The 17,852-nt window shown below is 40.0% G+C and overlaps 1 protein-coding gene across 3 annotated transcripts in view; it reads right to left on the reverse strand.

The window, feature by feature from the left end:
- Mpp7 (membrane palmitoylated protein 7) overlaps positions 1-17,852 on the reverse strand; it is a 261,478-nt gene that overhangs the window by 70,986 nt on the left and 172,640 nt on the right. For all 3 annotated transcript variants that reach the window (XM_031364935.1, XM_031364936.1, XM_031364937.1), the window contains exons 6-11: positions 16,406-16,537; positions 15,239-15,320; positions 14,059-14,144; positions 12,982-13,056; positions 12,639-12,835; positions 12,121-12,185 (exon numbers count right to left, since the gene is read on the reverse strand). In XM_031364935.1, coding sequence (XP_031220795.1) covers positions 12,121-12,185; positions 12,639-12,835; positions 12,982-13,056; positions 14,059-14,144; positions 15,239-15,320; positions 16,406-16,537 — 637 coding nt within the window. The remainder of the gene's footprint in view (positions 1-12,120; positions 12,186-12,638; positions 12,836-12,981; positions 13,057-14,058; positions 14,145-15,238; positions 15,321-16,405; positions 16,538-17,852) is intronic.

Raw genomic sequence — 17,852 nt, forward strand, 5'->3', positions numbered from 1 at the left:
AGCAGAGACTGAAGGAAGGGCACTCTAGCCTGATATAGCTATCTCCTGAGAGGCTCTGACAGTACCTGACCAATACAGAAGTAGAAGCTCACAGCCATCCATTGAACTGAGTACAACATCCCCAATGAAGGAGTTAGAGAAAGGACCCAAGGAGCTGAAAGGTTTGCAGCCCCTTAGGACAAACAACAATATGAACAAACTAGTACCCTCCGAGCTCCTAGGGACTAAACCACCAACCAAGGTGTACACATGGCGGGACTGATGACTCTAGTAGCATGTGTATAGACGAGGATGGCCAAGGTGATCATCAAGGAGAGGAGAAGCCTTTGGCCCTGTGAAGGTTCTGTGCTCCAGTGTAGGGGAATGCCAGGGCCACTAAGCTGGAGGGAGTGGTTGTGGAGAGCAGGGGCTGGGGGAAGGGAACAGGGATTTGTTCTTGTTGGTTTTTTTGTTTGTTTGTTTGTTTTTGTTTGGTTTTTTTTTTTGAGGGGAAACTGGGAAAGGAGAAATCATATGACATGTAAATAAGGAAAATATCTAATTAAAAAAAAACAAAAAAACAAAACAAAACAAAACAAAACTCAGGTGACAACAGATGCTGGTGAGGTTGTGGAGAAAGAAATCATTGCTGGTGGGATTGCAAGCTGGTACAATCTCTCTGGAAATCAGTTCGGCAGTTCCTCAGAAAATTGGACATAGTATTACCTGGGCATATACCTAGAAGATTCTCCAACATGTAATAAGGACACATGCTCCACTGTTCATAGCAGCCTCATTTATAATAGCCAGAGGTTGGAAAGAACCCAGCTATCCCTCAACAGAGGAATGGATACAGAAAATGTGGTGCATTTATACAATGGAGTACTACTTACCTATTAAAAACAATGAATTCATGAAATTCAAAAGCAAATGGATAGAAATACAAAACATCATCCTGAGTGTGGTAACCCAATCACAAAAGAACACACATGGTATGCACTTACCGATAAGTGGACATTAGTCCAGAAGCTCGGAATACTCAAAATACAATTCTCAAACCACATGAAACTCAAGAAGGAAGGCCAATGTGTGGATACTTCGGTCCTCCTTAGAAGGTGGAACAGATTACTCATGGAAGGATTTATAGAGACAAACTGTGGATCAGAGACTGAAAGAATGACCATCTAGAGACTGTCCCACCTGGGGATCCATACCATATATAGTCACCAAACCCAGACATTGTGGATGCCAACAAGTGCTTGCTGACAGAAGCCTGGTTTAGCTATCTCCTGAGAGGCCCTGACTAGTACCTGACAAACACAGAGGTGAAGCTTGCAGCCAATCACTGGACTGAGCACAGGGTTCCTAATGTAGGAGCTAGAGAAAGGAGCCAAGGAGCTGAAGGGGTTTGCAGCCCCATAGGAGGGACAAAAATATGAATTAACCAGTATCCTTAGAGCTCCCATGGACTAAACCACCAACCAAAGAGTACACATGGTGGGACTCATGGCTCCAGCTGCATGTGTAGCAGAGGATGGCCTTGTCAATCATCAGTGTGAGGAGAGGCCCTTGGTCCTGTGAAGGCTCTATGTGCCAGTGTAGGGGAATGCCAGGGTCAGGAAGTGGGAATGGGTGGGTTGGTGAGCATGGGGAGGAGGGAGAGGATACGGGGTTTTCAAGGGGAAAGGAGGAAAGGGGAGAACATTTGAAATGTAAATAAAGAAAACATCTAATAAAAAAAATAGGCTTTAACTGTAGGAATGCTCTCAGATGCTCTTGGTGCAGTCAGAGGCCCGGAGAACACTCTTTGGGAAGTGTCTTGGAGGCCAAAGACCACACAAAGGTCCAGGGAAAGGGCTCAATAGGTAGAAGACCTGAGTTCTGATCCTCAACCTATGTAAAAAGCCAGGTATGGCAGTGTGTGTTTATATTCCTAGAACTGGGTTAGCAAGCAGAGGTAGGCATGTCTCTGGGACTTGGCCAGCTAACAATAGTCTACTCAGTGATCTCCATGTTCAGTGTGAAACCCTGTCTCAAAAAGTAAGTTGGAGAGTGACTGAAAATATGTTTAAGCTAATGCTGCTCTCTGGCTTTCACATGAAGAGACCCAGAAGTGCATACACATACAAGCACATACATACACATACACTCCACACTTGCATACACAGAAACACATTAACAAATGAGCTCACCCAGCTAATCTCCCCACACATCAGACAGACCCCAGCCACTAGGCTGCAAAGAACCACCAAGCAAAGCCTGGTTAGAACCATGGGCCTGATCTTAGGTTTACAGGTGTAAAAGCTTACTGTGTAAAGCCACTAGGGATTTCAAGGGTGAAAGAGGAGTTCTCAGTCCACAGAGTATTGGACATATAGCTCTGAAATAAAGAGATAGCAGAACCCTTCTCTAACCCTCCAAATATTAGACTCATGTACATTTGGGTGATAGTAGACAAGAAAACTAAAATTTTAGTTTGCCAGATGACGTGAAATGAGAATACTGTGTGTTTTAGGATTTCTGTTATGTTTTACAAGACAAAACAAAAACTCCGAAGGCAGCTGGGAAGCAGGCCATAGTTGTCTTTATAAATATATGGGATGAATCCAGAGGCATTAATTGCATCTTTTGGTTCTTAGGCGAGTACCGTATGCTTCCTAGGGCCTTAAGTCTAGTTGTCACAGAATGGATGGGATACCCCAACCTCAATGCACTAGAGATGATATAAATGCATAGCACCTAGTACAGCACTGGCCCCACTTCTTCAGAAACCATGCATGAGAGTGTTAATGTTATGAGGAGGCTGGAATGTCGGTGCTCACCCCGTGTGCCCACATGCTCCCCTCTAACTGCTGAGGTTAGAACTTGTTGTAGAAGCAAAGCAAGGGTGTTGAAGGCTAAGACAGAAACAGAGGGAGAGAGTCTTGTTGCCCTTAATGGTTTCTAGACAACTTTGCTCCTGTTTACAATGTCCCCCAGCATCTCCAAACTAGAAAGCATTTCTCAAACCATACATCAGAGACTAATAAGGTTTAACTATATGGTTAACTATACAGCTGTGGAAATAATAAATCATAAGAAAATGTAAGCAAGAAGTTATCTAACAGAAAGAAATTTATTCATAGCTTTGAACAACCCTGGAAAACTATGAATTGTTTATGAAACTTCAGAAAATGCTACTGAACAAAAGTTTTAACACTACCAGAGTGTGTGTTCATCCTTAATCAAAAGCATATAACCATTTACATAGCTGTCTGGAATGCTTCCTGCATAATTCCTACAGGGCACTGTAAAAACTACTGTATGTAACCCTCTGAGCCTATCGTACAAGGTGCCTGCTCGCTTGAGTGTCGGAGCATGAAAAAGGAAATAATATAATTATGTTGAAGAAAGCAAAGACATCTTCTTCCCGGAACAACTGCTCACCTATGTAGGCTCCGCTGTTGTTACCATCATGTCCGGCGTCTTCTGGGGAGAAGGCAAAAGCCAACAGAACAGGCGGTCAGGAAACAAAGCAGAACGGTTAGGAGCCTAGCACAGACGCCAACTGTCCATCACTAGGGCAGCCACGGAATGCACAGCATGGAGCTGCCCTGCCATGGATCGCACTCAGAAAACATTTTGTTTTCTATTTAAGTTAGGATATTTTGAAGACCTCATGTAGGGTTGCCTTTTTTTTTTTTCCAACCTTCTTCGGAGGTTCCTTGATATAGTTCCAAAGAAAATGATTTTTTTAATTATCTGAAATGTTTGCATTTTCACAGTAAAGAAAATTACACCAGTTGACTCCCAAAGTAAATTTACTTTTATAAATTAGCTCTTTGATAATATGTAAAATATAGCATTTACTTTGGCTGACTGGAATAGACAGAAAGGTGAGACTAGAATATACCCTTGCTGATAGGTATGCTGACCCCAAGTTGGGAAGGGAGAAAGAAATAATATTGTCTTTTCATAAAAAAAAAAATAAAAAAATAAAAAAAAATACCACTTTAAGTTAAAGAGTGTGCTGCTGTTTGGAGGAATTGGGCGAGTTCTGAGCTACACTATTTCAAATCAGTGAAACAGTCATTTGTCCTACAGCATTCATAGAAACATGCCCCTGGAATAGACTATGCAGATACCAAGGCTCTGAGGGGGACAGGACGCCTGCCTGTCACCACACAGAAAGCATGGACAACCTTGTTTTTCTCATTTACCTTTATTTGAGAGTAGTGACAGGGATACACACACACTGTGTAAACTGAGATTATTCATTAGGTAGTTTTTTGTGAAGAAAAAATTATATCTCTTACAAAACAAAGTTTAACCATGAGTTTGTACTCATGATGACCATTCTGCCACAATTGCTTGACATGTCTAACCCTACGCTACTACTCACTAAATAAAATTGTTAACCACATGGGGAAACTTTTATACATGTACCTTTAAGTTCCTCTGAGAAGCATAAAGAAAATAAAAAAGAAGATGGTTAAAAAAAACAAAACAAAACAAAACAAAACCCACAAAAAAAACCCCAGAAAATATCATGAAGGTCGAGAAATCCAGGTAGAAAAGAACTGAAATAAACTCTACCTACCACATTCAACTGCTTCCTCATCTTAGAAAAGCCAGGGGAGGGAAAACACATATATTTAGACATTTCAAAATGATTGGTCAGTAAATACAGTTTTAGACTGTGCTGTAGTCTATATGTGCAGAATATATTCATTTTAGTACAGACAGAGTGGCCAAATGGAAAAAAATAACTAGGGAAAAAAAACATTTTTATTCAAAATAACACCTTGAAAAAGGAAATTTTATTTCTTTTAATAGATTGGTTAACTTATAAATCAACACTTTCAATATGTTGAAAAAGCTTCGAGGAAAGAAAACAGTCAAATGCAGAAAAGATCTCAGAAACAAGTAAGCTTGCCTAAAAATGTCTATGCATTCTGTGATTCCAACAGTATCCTGACAAGTCAATTATCACTGATTCATGGAAGATAGTTTATTATTTTTTTGTTTTTGTTTTTTACTTTACTTGTCACATGTAATGGTGTAGCCCTGGCTGGACTATAGATCACTCTGTAGACCAGGCTAGTCGACAATGTAGTGTGATTCTTTTGCTTCTGCCTCTCCTCTCACGTGCTGGCGTTATAGGCACATGACACGCCTCTCACGTACTGGGGTTATAGGCACATGGCACGCCTCTCACGTACTGGGGTTATAGGCACATGGCACGCCTCTCACGTACTGGGGTTATAGGCATATGGCACGCCTCTCACGTACTGGGGTTATAGGCATATGGCACGCCTCTCACGTGCTGGGGTTATAGGCACATGACACGCCTCTCACGTACTGGGGTTATAGGCACATGGCACTGCCTCTCACGTACTGGGGTTATAGGCACATGGCACGCCTCTCACGTACTGGGGTTATAGGCACATGGCACGCCTCTCATGTGCTGGGGTTACAGGCACATGGCACGCCTCTCACGTGCTGGGGTTACAGGCACATGGTACTGCCTCTCTCGTGCTGGGGTTATTGGCACATGGCACTGTTTGGGTCTCTTTACTTCCAGATGTCAACTGTAAAGAAGTTAATGATGGCATTTCCCACGTTCTTATGCTGCAGGTCAATCATGTTCCCCCATTACTCACTGTAGATTTTCCCTTGTTCCCACCCACATCTCATATATGCTCCTCTCCTTTAGTTTACCATTTTGTTTCCCCTAACTTCTACCTGGGAAAATAAATGCTGTATTTGTTTTTGTCAAGAGGTTTATCTCACTTTATACCATGATATGCCATTCTATCTTTTTTTTCCAGCAAATGACATCATTTTCTTCTTTATAACTTAGTAAAGACCTCTGTAAAGCACGCATCACATTTCCTTTTCCCACGCATTTGTAGATGGAAGTCTAGACTGAATCCATAATGTGGCTACCATAAATAGTACTATCATCAACATGGGTATACAAGCTATCTTTATGGTAAGTGTTATTCTTTCGCAAATCATTTTTATTATTATTGTGTGCGCACATGTAGAAGACAGAAGACAACTCTGAAACTGAATCTCTCTTTCCACTTTTCTGTGGGTCCTGGGGATCAAAATCAAAATCAAAATCAGGTTTTCAGACTTGTATGGCAAGCTCCATTACCCAATAAGTCATCCTGTTGGCATAGTCCTTCATTCATTTAGATATGTGGCCAACAAATGGTATGACGGATGATATGGAAGTATTATTTTTATTTTGATATTGAGTCTTGCTACATAGCCTTGGAACTCATTAGGTAGAGCAAATTAATCTTGTGCTTGCAAGGGTCCTGTTATCCCTGCCTTCCAAGTTGTGCATGTATAGGCATGTGCCACCATGCCAGGTTTGTCTTTAGATTTTGAGGAACCACAACAAAAAGTCCTTTTTTAAAAAGAAGCCTGTATTCATGAACTAGTAATTACGTAGCAACTTAAAAGACTCACCAGGAGACTATTCTTCAGGAAAGATTGGAAAATGTATTGGCAACATACACCAAGCAAAGCTCACCCTGAGTCAAGGTGTAACATATCTCACAACATGGTTATATAGAGCAATTAAGAGGGATGAAAACCCCTCAAAGCTATAAAGAGCAGCAAACCCAGAAAGTACCTCAGGGAAAGTGAGCACCACTGAGCCACAACACTGGGGCGGCTCTATTTGACCACTGTTTTCAAATATAATAGGCAAAGATTATTATTCAGTCTCTGACGATGAACTACCCAAGTTACGATTTATGCATATCTATCAGTAGTTCTAAAATGCTAAATGCATCCAAAACAAATGATCCAAAGACAAAGAATAAGCAGTATGGTCAGAATTAGCAACACTAGGCATTGGTGCTTATGAAGATCATCCAGCACAACTTGAGCACCACTGTACTGTGCATGCTAAGACACACCTGTAATCCATTATTCAGCAGACTGAGGCCAGCTTGGGCAACAGAGTAAGAACCAGGCCGGGGCTAGATACCAAGACCCTACCTCATCCAATGAAGAAATACAACAACAACAACAACAACAACAATTCCTGTCAAAATCTTATGAATTATTATAAAGTAGATTGCTAAATCCTGTTTGTTTTTTGCCAGCAATAATAGGATAAGTTGAATATTATAGCCCTGGCTAAAGATTTTAACATCATAGTAATCAGATGATTAAGGCTACAGATATAAACAAAAAATTGAGATGGCAACAATCAACTCACAATAAGCATTTTATGTTACATATAGCATTCTTATTTCATATTCCAATAAGAGGTCTTAAATTTATAAGAGTATTTCTCCATACAGTTATTCAGAAGGATGCTCTGATTTTTTCAGCACAGTAAAACTAGACATATATATCCAACAGCAAGTTTGTGCTTAATAAATCTCATGTGAAAAAAACCAAAGGATTCCTTTACAACTAACAGGATTGAAAAAGGAGAAAAATATACTGATCTCAGAAGAAAGCTAGGGTAAGCAATTTAATCTTCGGACAACTCCATGAGGACAGGACGTTTAACCCCATTACATAGACGGAAACACATCCATCAGTGAAATACAAATGATGTCGACCCAGACTCTTCTTCAGCTTTAGATACGGTTAGGGAGCTTCCTGACCTAGGTGTGGGAACTGGACTTGGTGCCTCTACGCTAACTGCTGACTAATCTCTCTAGCCTCTGACAGGCACTATTTAAAACTGTGTTTCTATTCATAACAAATGCCACCAGCATTAAGAAAATGCTTGATTAAGTTTTAGATATACAATTTTTTTTTTTCGAGACAGGGTTGCTCTGTGTAGCTCTGGCTGTCCTGGAACTCACTCTGTAGACCAGGCTGGCCTCGAACTCAGAAATCCACCTGCCTCTGCCTCCCAAGTGCTGGGATTAAAGGCGTGTGCCACCACTGCCCAGCCTGATGTCAAAAATTTTGCACGTTTATCTTATGCTAAGAATTCCATAGAGCTATTTTTTAAAGTGAAGAGTTTAAATTAATATTATCTAGTTTGCTGTATGAGAACTGTTGAGGTATTTATACTTTGATACCTGCAAAGGGAAATTAGGTACTAGAAATAGAAACCATACTTTTATATTCTGATGTAAAATACTCTATGTGAAGAAAAGATTTTCCTATTTATCCTTTATAAAGACCATAGATAACTAAATTTGATTTATATTTGGATACAATTAGGAGGACCATTATTAGCTAACATGACTATGTTTCAAAAGAAAGGAAATTAACAATATTTCAAATAAAGAAACTTGTTAGTTCTTTTTACAAAACAAATTGAGATATGGGGATATAGCTCAATGGCAGAGCACTGGCTTGCAAACACAAGGTCCTGGGTTCCATTCATAGCCTGGGCCTGCATGTGAGTAAAAGGAGTTGATATATTATACTTACACATGCAAATGAAGCACAAAATAAATTATGCCAACAGAAGAACTGCAGGCTGCCAAGACTCTACCATCAACCACTTCCATGTGCTACCAGAGACACTCACAGAGATCGAGGACTTAAGCTGTGGCCTCTTGGATGTAACAACCCAAAGCAAGTCGTATCAAAGAAGGCCCACTGGACATCTAGCTGTAAAGCAAGTCATATCAAAGAAGGCCCACTGGACATCTAGCTGTAAAGCAAGTCGTATCAAAGAAGGCCCACTGGACATCTAGCTCTGGCCTTCTGTCTATGTTACCAGTACAGAGCTTTATAACAAACAGTGGGAAGTTTTCTATATAGATTTTATTGTATAAACTATTTTTGAAAATGGGGAGGAGGCAGAGAGGGGATGGATCCCTGAATCAAGCTTCCAATACTTTCATTGAAAAAGTTATTAGGTTTCAGGAATGGTTAAGAAGCAGACACTCTTGTTTAAGAAGCCTGCTTTCTGGATACTATTGATATCTCTTGGTTGTTAAATGTCCCTCACAACACTTAGTACCTTGTACAGAAATGCTACTTTCAAAGCCTGGAGAGCTCATCAGTATTAATATGTATTTTTCATAAAGTTACATTTTATTTTCATTGGCACTCAGAACAAGAGTTTAGCACAGAGACAAACATAAAGATAACATGACTAGAATTTGTCTTCTTTTGTATTCCATTTTAATACTAACCAAGTCATTGTGAGGTTCTAGAATTATCTTCCATGAATTTTTCCAGTGATTATGATAAACTTAGGACCAAATAAGGAGTAAAACTACAGTGCCATAAGAAATCACACAGTAATAAGAGATAACAAAGTGAATTAATATGTCATTACACAGGGATATTTAATACTTCAATGTATGATGTACTTCCCTGGGTCTCAAGTGTACTTAAAATTTTAGGTATTAAAAAAAAAAAAAAGGAACTGTGGATATAGCTCAGTGAGTAGAGTGTTTTGTAGCATGCATATCACCCTGGGTTCCATGCCCACACTTCCTAAAGTAATCATGTGGTACTGCACACCTATATTCCCAGCACTCAGAAAGTGGAGGCAGGAGATCAGGACTTCAAGATTATCCTTGGCTGCAGAGAAAGTCTAAATCCAGATAGGGTTACACAGGACCCTAGCTCAAAATTCTTGTCTCCTGATTGTATTTTTTCATAAAGTTACAAATCACTACTTCTAAGGTTCCTTTTCTAAAAGATCAATTTTTGTGTATGTGTGTATGCCTGTGTTCATGTCTGTGGGTGTCCAAGAAGAACATGTGGGATCTACTGATACTGGTATAAGAGGCTGTGAGCTGCAGGGTATGCTCAGAACCAAATCTGGTCCCCTGCAAGAGCAGCACATATTCACTGACATCATCAATTACTTTTCTTTGAGCATTTAATATCATTTCTATCAAATTTCTATTTTTCTTCATAGAAAGGTCCTATAATGTGGAAAAGATTGTGACAATGGGGGTTTCTCATTCTAAAGCTCTCCTCATCATATGAACAGACAGTTCTAACAAAGTACTACATGGAGAAAAAAGAACAATAGAGTTTAACATGTTTCTAAATACAGAGCTAAAGGAACCATTTCTGTAGACAATGGCCACAGGAATTTCAAGCAGAGCTTCAATCTTGGAGAATAAAAGATACAGGCTCTCCTCAAGATTCACAGAGACCTATTCTCTCTGAGAAATGCTATTTTTAAATAGATGGTGATGGATAATTTGGATAATTTTGGGCAGATTTTCCTATCTCTTAGTGAATAACACATCTCTTGGTGAATAAAAATCAAGGTACAAAAGGAGGGAAATTCAGAACACTAGCCTTAATTGCAACACTGGGGAGACTGAGATGGAAAGCCCACGAGATTGATGCTACACTGGCCATATTGTGAGACCCAAGAATTGTGGGGGAGGGAAAAGATGAAAGAGAAGAAAGAAAAAGGACAGGAAGTGAACTCACTTCCACTTCTTTCTTGTTCTGTAGGACTGAGACTGGAAGCCCAGGCTGAGAGCTGGGCAAGTACTCTACCACACACGTATGCTCCTGGAGTATGTGAATGGGACGCAAAACCAAAATCAACCAACCAAACAAATAAATTAAGATAATAATTTTGTAAATACACCTCTTGAAATAAATACTTATCAGATCCAAATATTTAAATATTAACATAAAATTAAATGATGCCAAACAATGAATTAAAAGGCCTCCATTACATCTCATGTTTACACTAACACTCTCCATAGACACACATACATACACACACATACACACACACACACTCAAATCCACACACATCTATACCAAGTTGAGAGAGCAATTAAAAAGCTATCCCTGAGCTGATGAGATGGCTCAGCGGGTAAGAGAAACAACTGCTCTTCAGAAGGTCCTGAGTTCAAATCCCAGCAACCACACGGTGGCTCACAACCACCCATCATATGTTTCTTTGAAGAAACATATTCTTAGTACATTTTCAAAATAGGTGACAATTCCTAACTACTTCAAATGACATGGTTCTAAGCTGACTACAGTTCAAAGCTGAGTGTATTTTCAAATTTGAGTCTAGTCTCATTTCTCACTGTTTAGTGGCATATTTCATCTAAAAAGCACTGAATATATTCCAACCACACCAACCAATGTCCAGGGTCAGTTCTTCACAGAGGGAAGAGCTAAGTATTAAACGTCCGCACACTTAGAAACAATGCAGCATTGAGTTCCAGGCCTCCTGACCTCCCAGAAGTCCATGTGTATTAGGAGGAGAGAGTCTTCCCCCCACCCAGACTGAACAGCAGCAAAGCAAGCAGGCTTTGATTCAGCGGTGTATGCCCCACTCTGGTTTGGGATTTACTCTCAGCTGTAGTTTGGCTTCCCTACTACGTGATTCCTGGGCTTTAAGTGTCTACAAGCCGAAGGAAATAAGAGGAGATGTGAAAAATGCAGCAATACTAAAAACAGATGTTGGGATAAAATTTCAGGGCCATTTATTTGTTCCTTTCACTTTTTAACATGCAATCTGTATAATTTTTTTAAAGGGGGGAGGTCTGTTTTTTTTTTTTTCTCTTAAAATGCCCAGACACATGGAACACTTATAGAGATGAAGTATATGAGATGAAAGCCTGAGGGAGTGAGAGGGGGAAATAAAGAAAAGCAGAGGGAAAGATGAACTACAAGAGAAAAATGTCCCAAGCCCTCCGTTCTTCCGGAGTTGTATACAATCCTTCTTCTTCCTCTCATTTTCTTCCGTCTGGTCTAGTGGGAACTCTTGGCACATGGTGTGAAGTTCACAGTTGTGATTCACAGATAAAAAGGAATTAAGAAGCGTGGTTGTTCTTAGGCATAAACGCTTTGGTGCCCAGGAAAATGATAGTCTTATTTTGCTTGTCATTAATTTTTACTGAGAAATATTTACCCCAAACTCCTTGGTTTGGGGTGAGGGAGCAGCATTGTTCTGTAGGCTCTATTTATGCACTTTGTAAGCACTGGAAGTTATTGATGACTGTCTCAGACAGTGAGTCGCACATTACAATGAACAACTTACCACATTTTTTTCTTGTAAAGCTATCACATTACTGTGAATTACTTCTGTGTTGGGTTTCTGAGAAATACTGGTCCAAGAGCTACTGCAGGATACCATGACCCCTCCTCCCCAGAGCACCTGCTTTAACAGTCAAAAACCAACAGCGGGATCAGGTCACTGTGCATTCTTATTAACAAACTTACATGATTTCCTGCTGGAAAGTTTCAGAGGCTGAACTACTATTTCTGGTCGTCTGAGAGCCAGTCTCCTGAGGGAAGAAAAGGTCAACAATGTGCCCATGAACTTTCAGCCCAGGTTCAAGGTTAACACAGCACCAAAATATAAAATTTGTAAGGATGATCTTGAAAAAAACTCAAGACAATCTCTTCAAATTAACTAAATCCACTATTTTAAATTACCCCACCTTTCCTGAAAGGAGTCTTCGCTTTTCCATCTTTTCCTGAAACACACCCCCAGATATTAATGTGCGAGTGTCTGCTGGTTTCACAACAGAACCCCAAGAGGACCTGATATTGCCATATGACTTCTGGTCATTATTCATATAGTTAGACAGAACAGAGCTCCAAATCCAAACCCAAGTGATAACAGATTCTCAGACAGGGTTTGCAGCTCATTGTTATCAGGACTGTGCTAGAATGATACTCTGCAGAAAACAGAAAGTCATTTGAAGAAAGGTCAGTGCATTGTGCTGATGGCTCACCGTTCCTGGAAGGGCTTGGAGGGGATCAGGCCTGCTCTGGGGTTGGCATCTCCTTCATGCTTAGCCTGCCACCATGTCACATCATCTTGGCTCATAATCTGAAGAATGTCGCCCTTCCTGAAAGACAGCCCTGCCTCTTTACAGGGGATTGCCTTGTCCTCCTTAGGATCATAGTCAAAGAGGGCTCTGATAAATATCTGGGAGGGAAGGAAAAACGGGAGAGGTAAATGTGTCTGCATACTTACAACTTAGACTTAAGAAATGGTCATTTTCAAAGCAGATATATATTAGTTGAAAAAAGTAACATTAAATCACCCATCCAAACAATATTTTAAAGACTCACCTTGCCTTCTTTAGAAGGTGTTTCCTCTTTGGTGCTGGGTATTATCTTAAATGTAATTGCTCCCTGGGATTGACTCTGGTATCAGGGATCAAAAAAAAGGTAAGGAGAACATACAATAGACAGAGAGCTAAACACATCTAGGAATTTATTGTCTTGGTATTCTTAGAAGAAGCCAGAAAACTAAGTTTGTAGAAATTCTAAAAACATGAGAAAGCTCTAAAGTGTATCAAGTCAGCTCAAGATCACATTTACACTTTTATAACCTGTGCACTTAAGGTATCAATACATCTACTGCCATCCACGTTACATTATGTCAAAACAGACACAGGTACACGGTATGAACGAGGCTTGAAATGAGTGCAATAGTTACTGACCAGAACAGATGACACAAAGATGAGATCCTGGCATTAAGCATTAGTATCCATAATTGATGAAATAAAAGCCTGATTCCAGATACTGTACTGCCTGTGGTGACGAATATGGGTGAGTTTCACTTGGCAGCAATATGCATCAGAAAAGCAACTAAGCGCAGTCAGGTTAATATTCGTTCTGGTCGTAAGATAAACAGTGCGCATAGCAAATCCATTGAAAGATTAAAAGGCAGACTGAATGTCTATTCCCACTTAATTAAAACAGTAATTCAGCGACCCACAGATATTTGCTGATTGCCTCCGACCGAGACCTCTTAGTGGGTGGACATTTATGAAGACCTCTGTGGAGGAACTCAGTCATCTTTCTATTGCTATAGGTTTGCATTTTTACCTTACGCCTGAACTTAAGACTTAACAATTCCTATGCCTAAAACAGTTTCATTCAAGTTTTGGCACTATGAGAGTGGGGCAGAAAGAGCCTCGTACCAGCAGTTCAGACGCCATGTTCACACTGACCAGAAACTCCTCAGTTATTCTAACCTCATTACACCCGCAAGGCGCATCAGCCGGTCAGTACTTCTGCCTACATTCACTTTGTAAAGGAGCATACTGTCATTTCTAAGTATGTGAGCGGTACTCTGAATCTGAAGGGTGGAACGCAAATCAGGCTGAGAAACCTAAGATTTACAAAAGGGAAACAGCTTACCAAAATCTGTATTATTTCCTCAGGCCTCTTATCTTCCACTGGGATCCCATTCACTTCCCTCAGCTCATCGCCCACGTGAATAAGACCTGACAAATACAAACCCAGTAAGTGAGCAGAGCCACAACACTGGGACTTGTGACTGCTCCCAACATTCAACTGGCAGCCATTCCTCAAAGAGACTTCAGTGGCAAAAGGAGGCTTTCATACCTCACATGCTTCCATTCTGCATGTCTCTAATGATGACAAGCAGATAACAGGACGTTGGTCTCTATCTAGAAATGCTAATGACTGATACCTTAGAAAGTAATTTATTTTTATTATTTACTATTTCTATGTGGTAGGGCTGTGTACATGTCTTGCACATCATGTTTACATGTATGTACAAAGACCAGTGGTCAAATCTGGTATCATCACTTAAGAGGAAAACAATCTTGTTTTTGAGAATGGACCTCCCACTGGCCTGGAACACACCAAGATCTGGTTACACTGGTTGGCCTCTAGAACTCCCCAGAGCTGGGATGATAAGCACATTTCACCATTCTTGGATTTTAATGTGTATGTTGTTGATTAAACCTGGTCCTAACACTTGTACAACAAACATTTTTCTAATTAAGCCATTCTCCCAGTACCTAAAATTTGCAAATTCATTTTAAAAATTGCATGCACTAGGGCTGGAGAGATGGCTCAGCAGTTAAGAGCACTGACTGCTCTTCCAAAGGTCCTGAATTCAATTCCCAGCAGCCACATAGTGGCTCACAACCATCTGTAATGGGTTCTGATGCCCTCTTCTGGTGTGTCTGAAGACAGCAACAGTGCACTTACATATATAAAATAAATCTTAAAAAAAAAAATCGCATGCACTGACTAGTATGTATCAGAAGGAGTAAAATGGGTCATAATATAACTTTGTAGGTGAGGGCTCTATCTCTGTGGTAGAAACACTCGACTTAGAATGGCCAAGGTCATAGGTTAGACATCAGTACTGTGGAGAAAACTTGGGAAGACTGTATAAGCTAAGACCACAGAGGGAGATTTGTCTATCATTTATTTGTATAGTGTCTACATTTCAACATAGTGAGAAACATCTTGTTCTTGGTTCTGCTATATTGGATCAAAAGACTTAATTATTCTCAGAACACAACACAATTTGTTCTTATTCAATGAGTAAAGACGCTCTCACCACTTCTATCTGCAGCTCCGCCCCGCATGATTCGGGCCACAATGATTGCTCCGGTCTGCTCATCTTTTTTAATGGTAGCACCCTTTCAAATTAAAAAAAAAAAAAAAAAATGGTGGGAGAAGAAAAAAGGCATTTGTGGGAAGATTTGTGAAGTCAGTTGTAAAACAGAGGTGTGAAATAATTCTTACCTGGAACAACTAGAGACTACTACAAAAAGGGAGAGGCCAAGGGCATACCAACTGTCCTTTGGATATTCCTTAGAATGTACAAAACTCAAGCTACATGCCACGTAGTGCTTCAGCACAATTAAAGATTCACAAGATCTTAAATCTCTTCCAACTCATGCAAAACATTTTTTTTTCTTTAAACTATCCATCTTAGATTGCTTTACTTTTAGAATACTTGCTCATTTTATTTTGTCCTTATATCTCATGATATAAGAGAAATGCCTTAGTTATTAAAAGTATGGGGTACTCTTATAGAACACCCAGATTCAATTCCCAGAACCCACAAGGTGGCTCACAACCAGCTGTACCTCCAGTCCCTGAAGATAAATGCACCAAGAATATGTGTGAAACACACATACATCATGAAAACAAAATATCCCTTTGGATAATCTGGGTTGTTTTGTTTTGTTTTGTTTTTCCTGAGATCTAACAGGGCCTACCCAGGGCTCTGGGAATTAGGACATGACTTCTCTGGGTACAAATGGGGCATTATTCCACCAGTCCCAGGTCCCTTGCTGCAGTTCAACACCACAGGAATTCTAATGCCAAAATAAACAGTTCTATTTATATTGTCAAATGTTAGATGCCAGGTTAATTTCTCTTCATTACCAGAAGAGCCCAGGGCACCATTTTCAACTGCATCATTTAATTTCTAATCAGGCATACTTGGCTATATGTTAAATTTTCTCTTACACATGTCAATAGGTTATATTTCAAGGTTACTACTATTAAAAAGCAATAGAATACTTATTATTTTATTTGGATTTTTCTTAGTCATTCTAAGTAATAGCCTCTGACTGCAGATGTCCTATTTATTTTTAAGGTGTAGGGGCTCAGAAGAAGCATATCTTAAAGAGAACTATAAATACTTTAAGCTCATCTGATTTGGCTCCCTGTGAGATTTACTCATGTCTGAAGATGAAATGCAGACCAGTCTCACCAGGGGCTCTCTATTTTTGACCAGGCGGATTATTTTCACAGAGTCTTCCTCATCATCAATATCGTCAGGCACAGGAGGCAACACAGGATCATAAGTCTTTTGAGCCACAGTATCATGTACTGACAGCAAAGCCTGTAACAACAAAGGTTCATAAAAAATTTCAGATATGAAACCTCAAATACATTGAAGTACAAATAAAGACCAAACAGCATCATGCTGTTGGCATATTAATTGTAAGGAGACCATTAAAAGCAGGGTGTCTTCAGCTCACGAGGTGGGCATGGGGCAATCCTGTGGGATTATGGAAGGCAGACCTACTCCATTGCACCTGCACCGCCACTTCCAGTACCCCTGACATATGGCATCAAACTGCATTAAATTTTTTTCTAGCCTGTATATTCTCTAGTAATCCTTATAGGGCAACAGCTGGGGCAAATGTCATGGGTATTCCTTTTGGAAAAAATGAGGACACAGACACACTGCCAATGAGTAGACAGAAACTTGAGATACTGCCCATGTTTTCTTTAAATTTTAAAAACATTTTTGTATATGACTGTGTGACATACATGCATGTATGCATGTTTGTGCACATGTGCGTGAGCGCATGTGGGGCAAGGGTGCATTTGTGTGCACGTCAAGGCCTGAGCTTAATATCAGGTATCTTCCTTGATCCCTGTCCACTGTATGTATGGAGGCAGGGCTTTTCTCTGAACACAGAGATGAATAATGCTTCAGCTAGTCTGGCCAGCCAACATGTTGGGTGATCTCTTCTCTGGTTTCCTTGTGTTGGGATTATAGGTAGCTGCCACACCCTTTTATAATGTGTTTTGATCTAAACTCTGGTCTTCACAGTTATCTGACACTGAGATATATGAGTGTTTTTATATATGTTTATTTTTTCCCCTGAGCTGTGGCTGTAACTCAGTGTTCAGTGTCTTTGAAGCCCTGAGCTGGCTCTCAAACATTGTATAAACCAAGTGAGGTGGTATATGTCTATAATCCCAGCACCCAGGAGATAAGGGCACAAAAATCAGACATTCAAGGTCATCTTCCATATAAAATGATTTTATACATAATATCCTCTCCTCTCCCTCATATGTATACACGTAAGCGTGTGTGTTTGTATACGTTTTTTTCTCCTATCAACAGAGAATTGGTCAATGCCATTATTTACTGGTTTCTGACATTTTGTGTAATGGGTACATATAAAAGACTAAAAGTATATTATAGCCGGGCAGTGGTGGCGCACGCCTTTATTCTCAGCACTTGGGAGGCAGAGGCAAGCAGATTTCTAACTTCAAGGCCAGCCTAGTCTACAGAGTGAGTTCCAGGACAGCCAGGGCTACACAGGGAAACCTTGTCTCAAAAACAAAACAAAACAAAACAACAAAAAACCAACCAAACAAAAGTATATTATAACATTGTCTCATACAGATCAACCACGGGA

Source organism: Mastomys coucha, unplaced genomic scaffold, assembly GCF_008632895.1.
Source record: "Mastomys coucha isolate ucsf_1 unplaced genomic scaffold, UCSF_Mcou_1 pScaffold13, whole genome shotgun sequence".
In the NCBI taxonomy this organism is placed as follows: domain Eukaryota; kingdom Metazoa; phylum Chordata; class Mammalia; order Rodentia; family Muridae; genus Mastomys; species Mastomys coucha.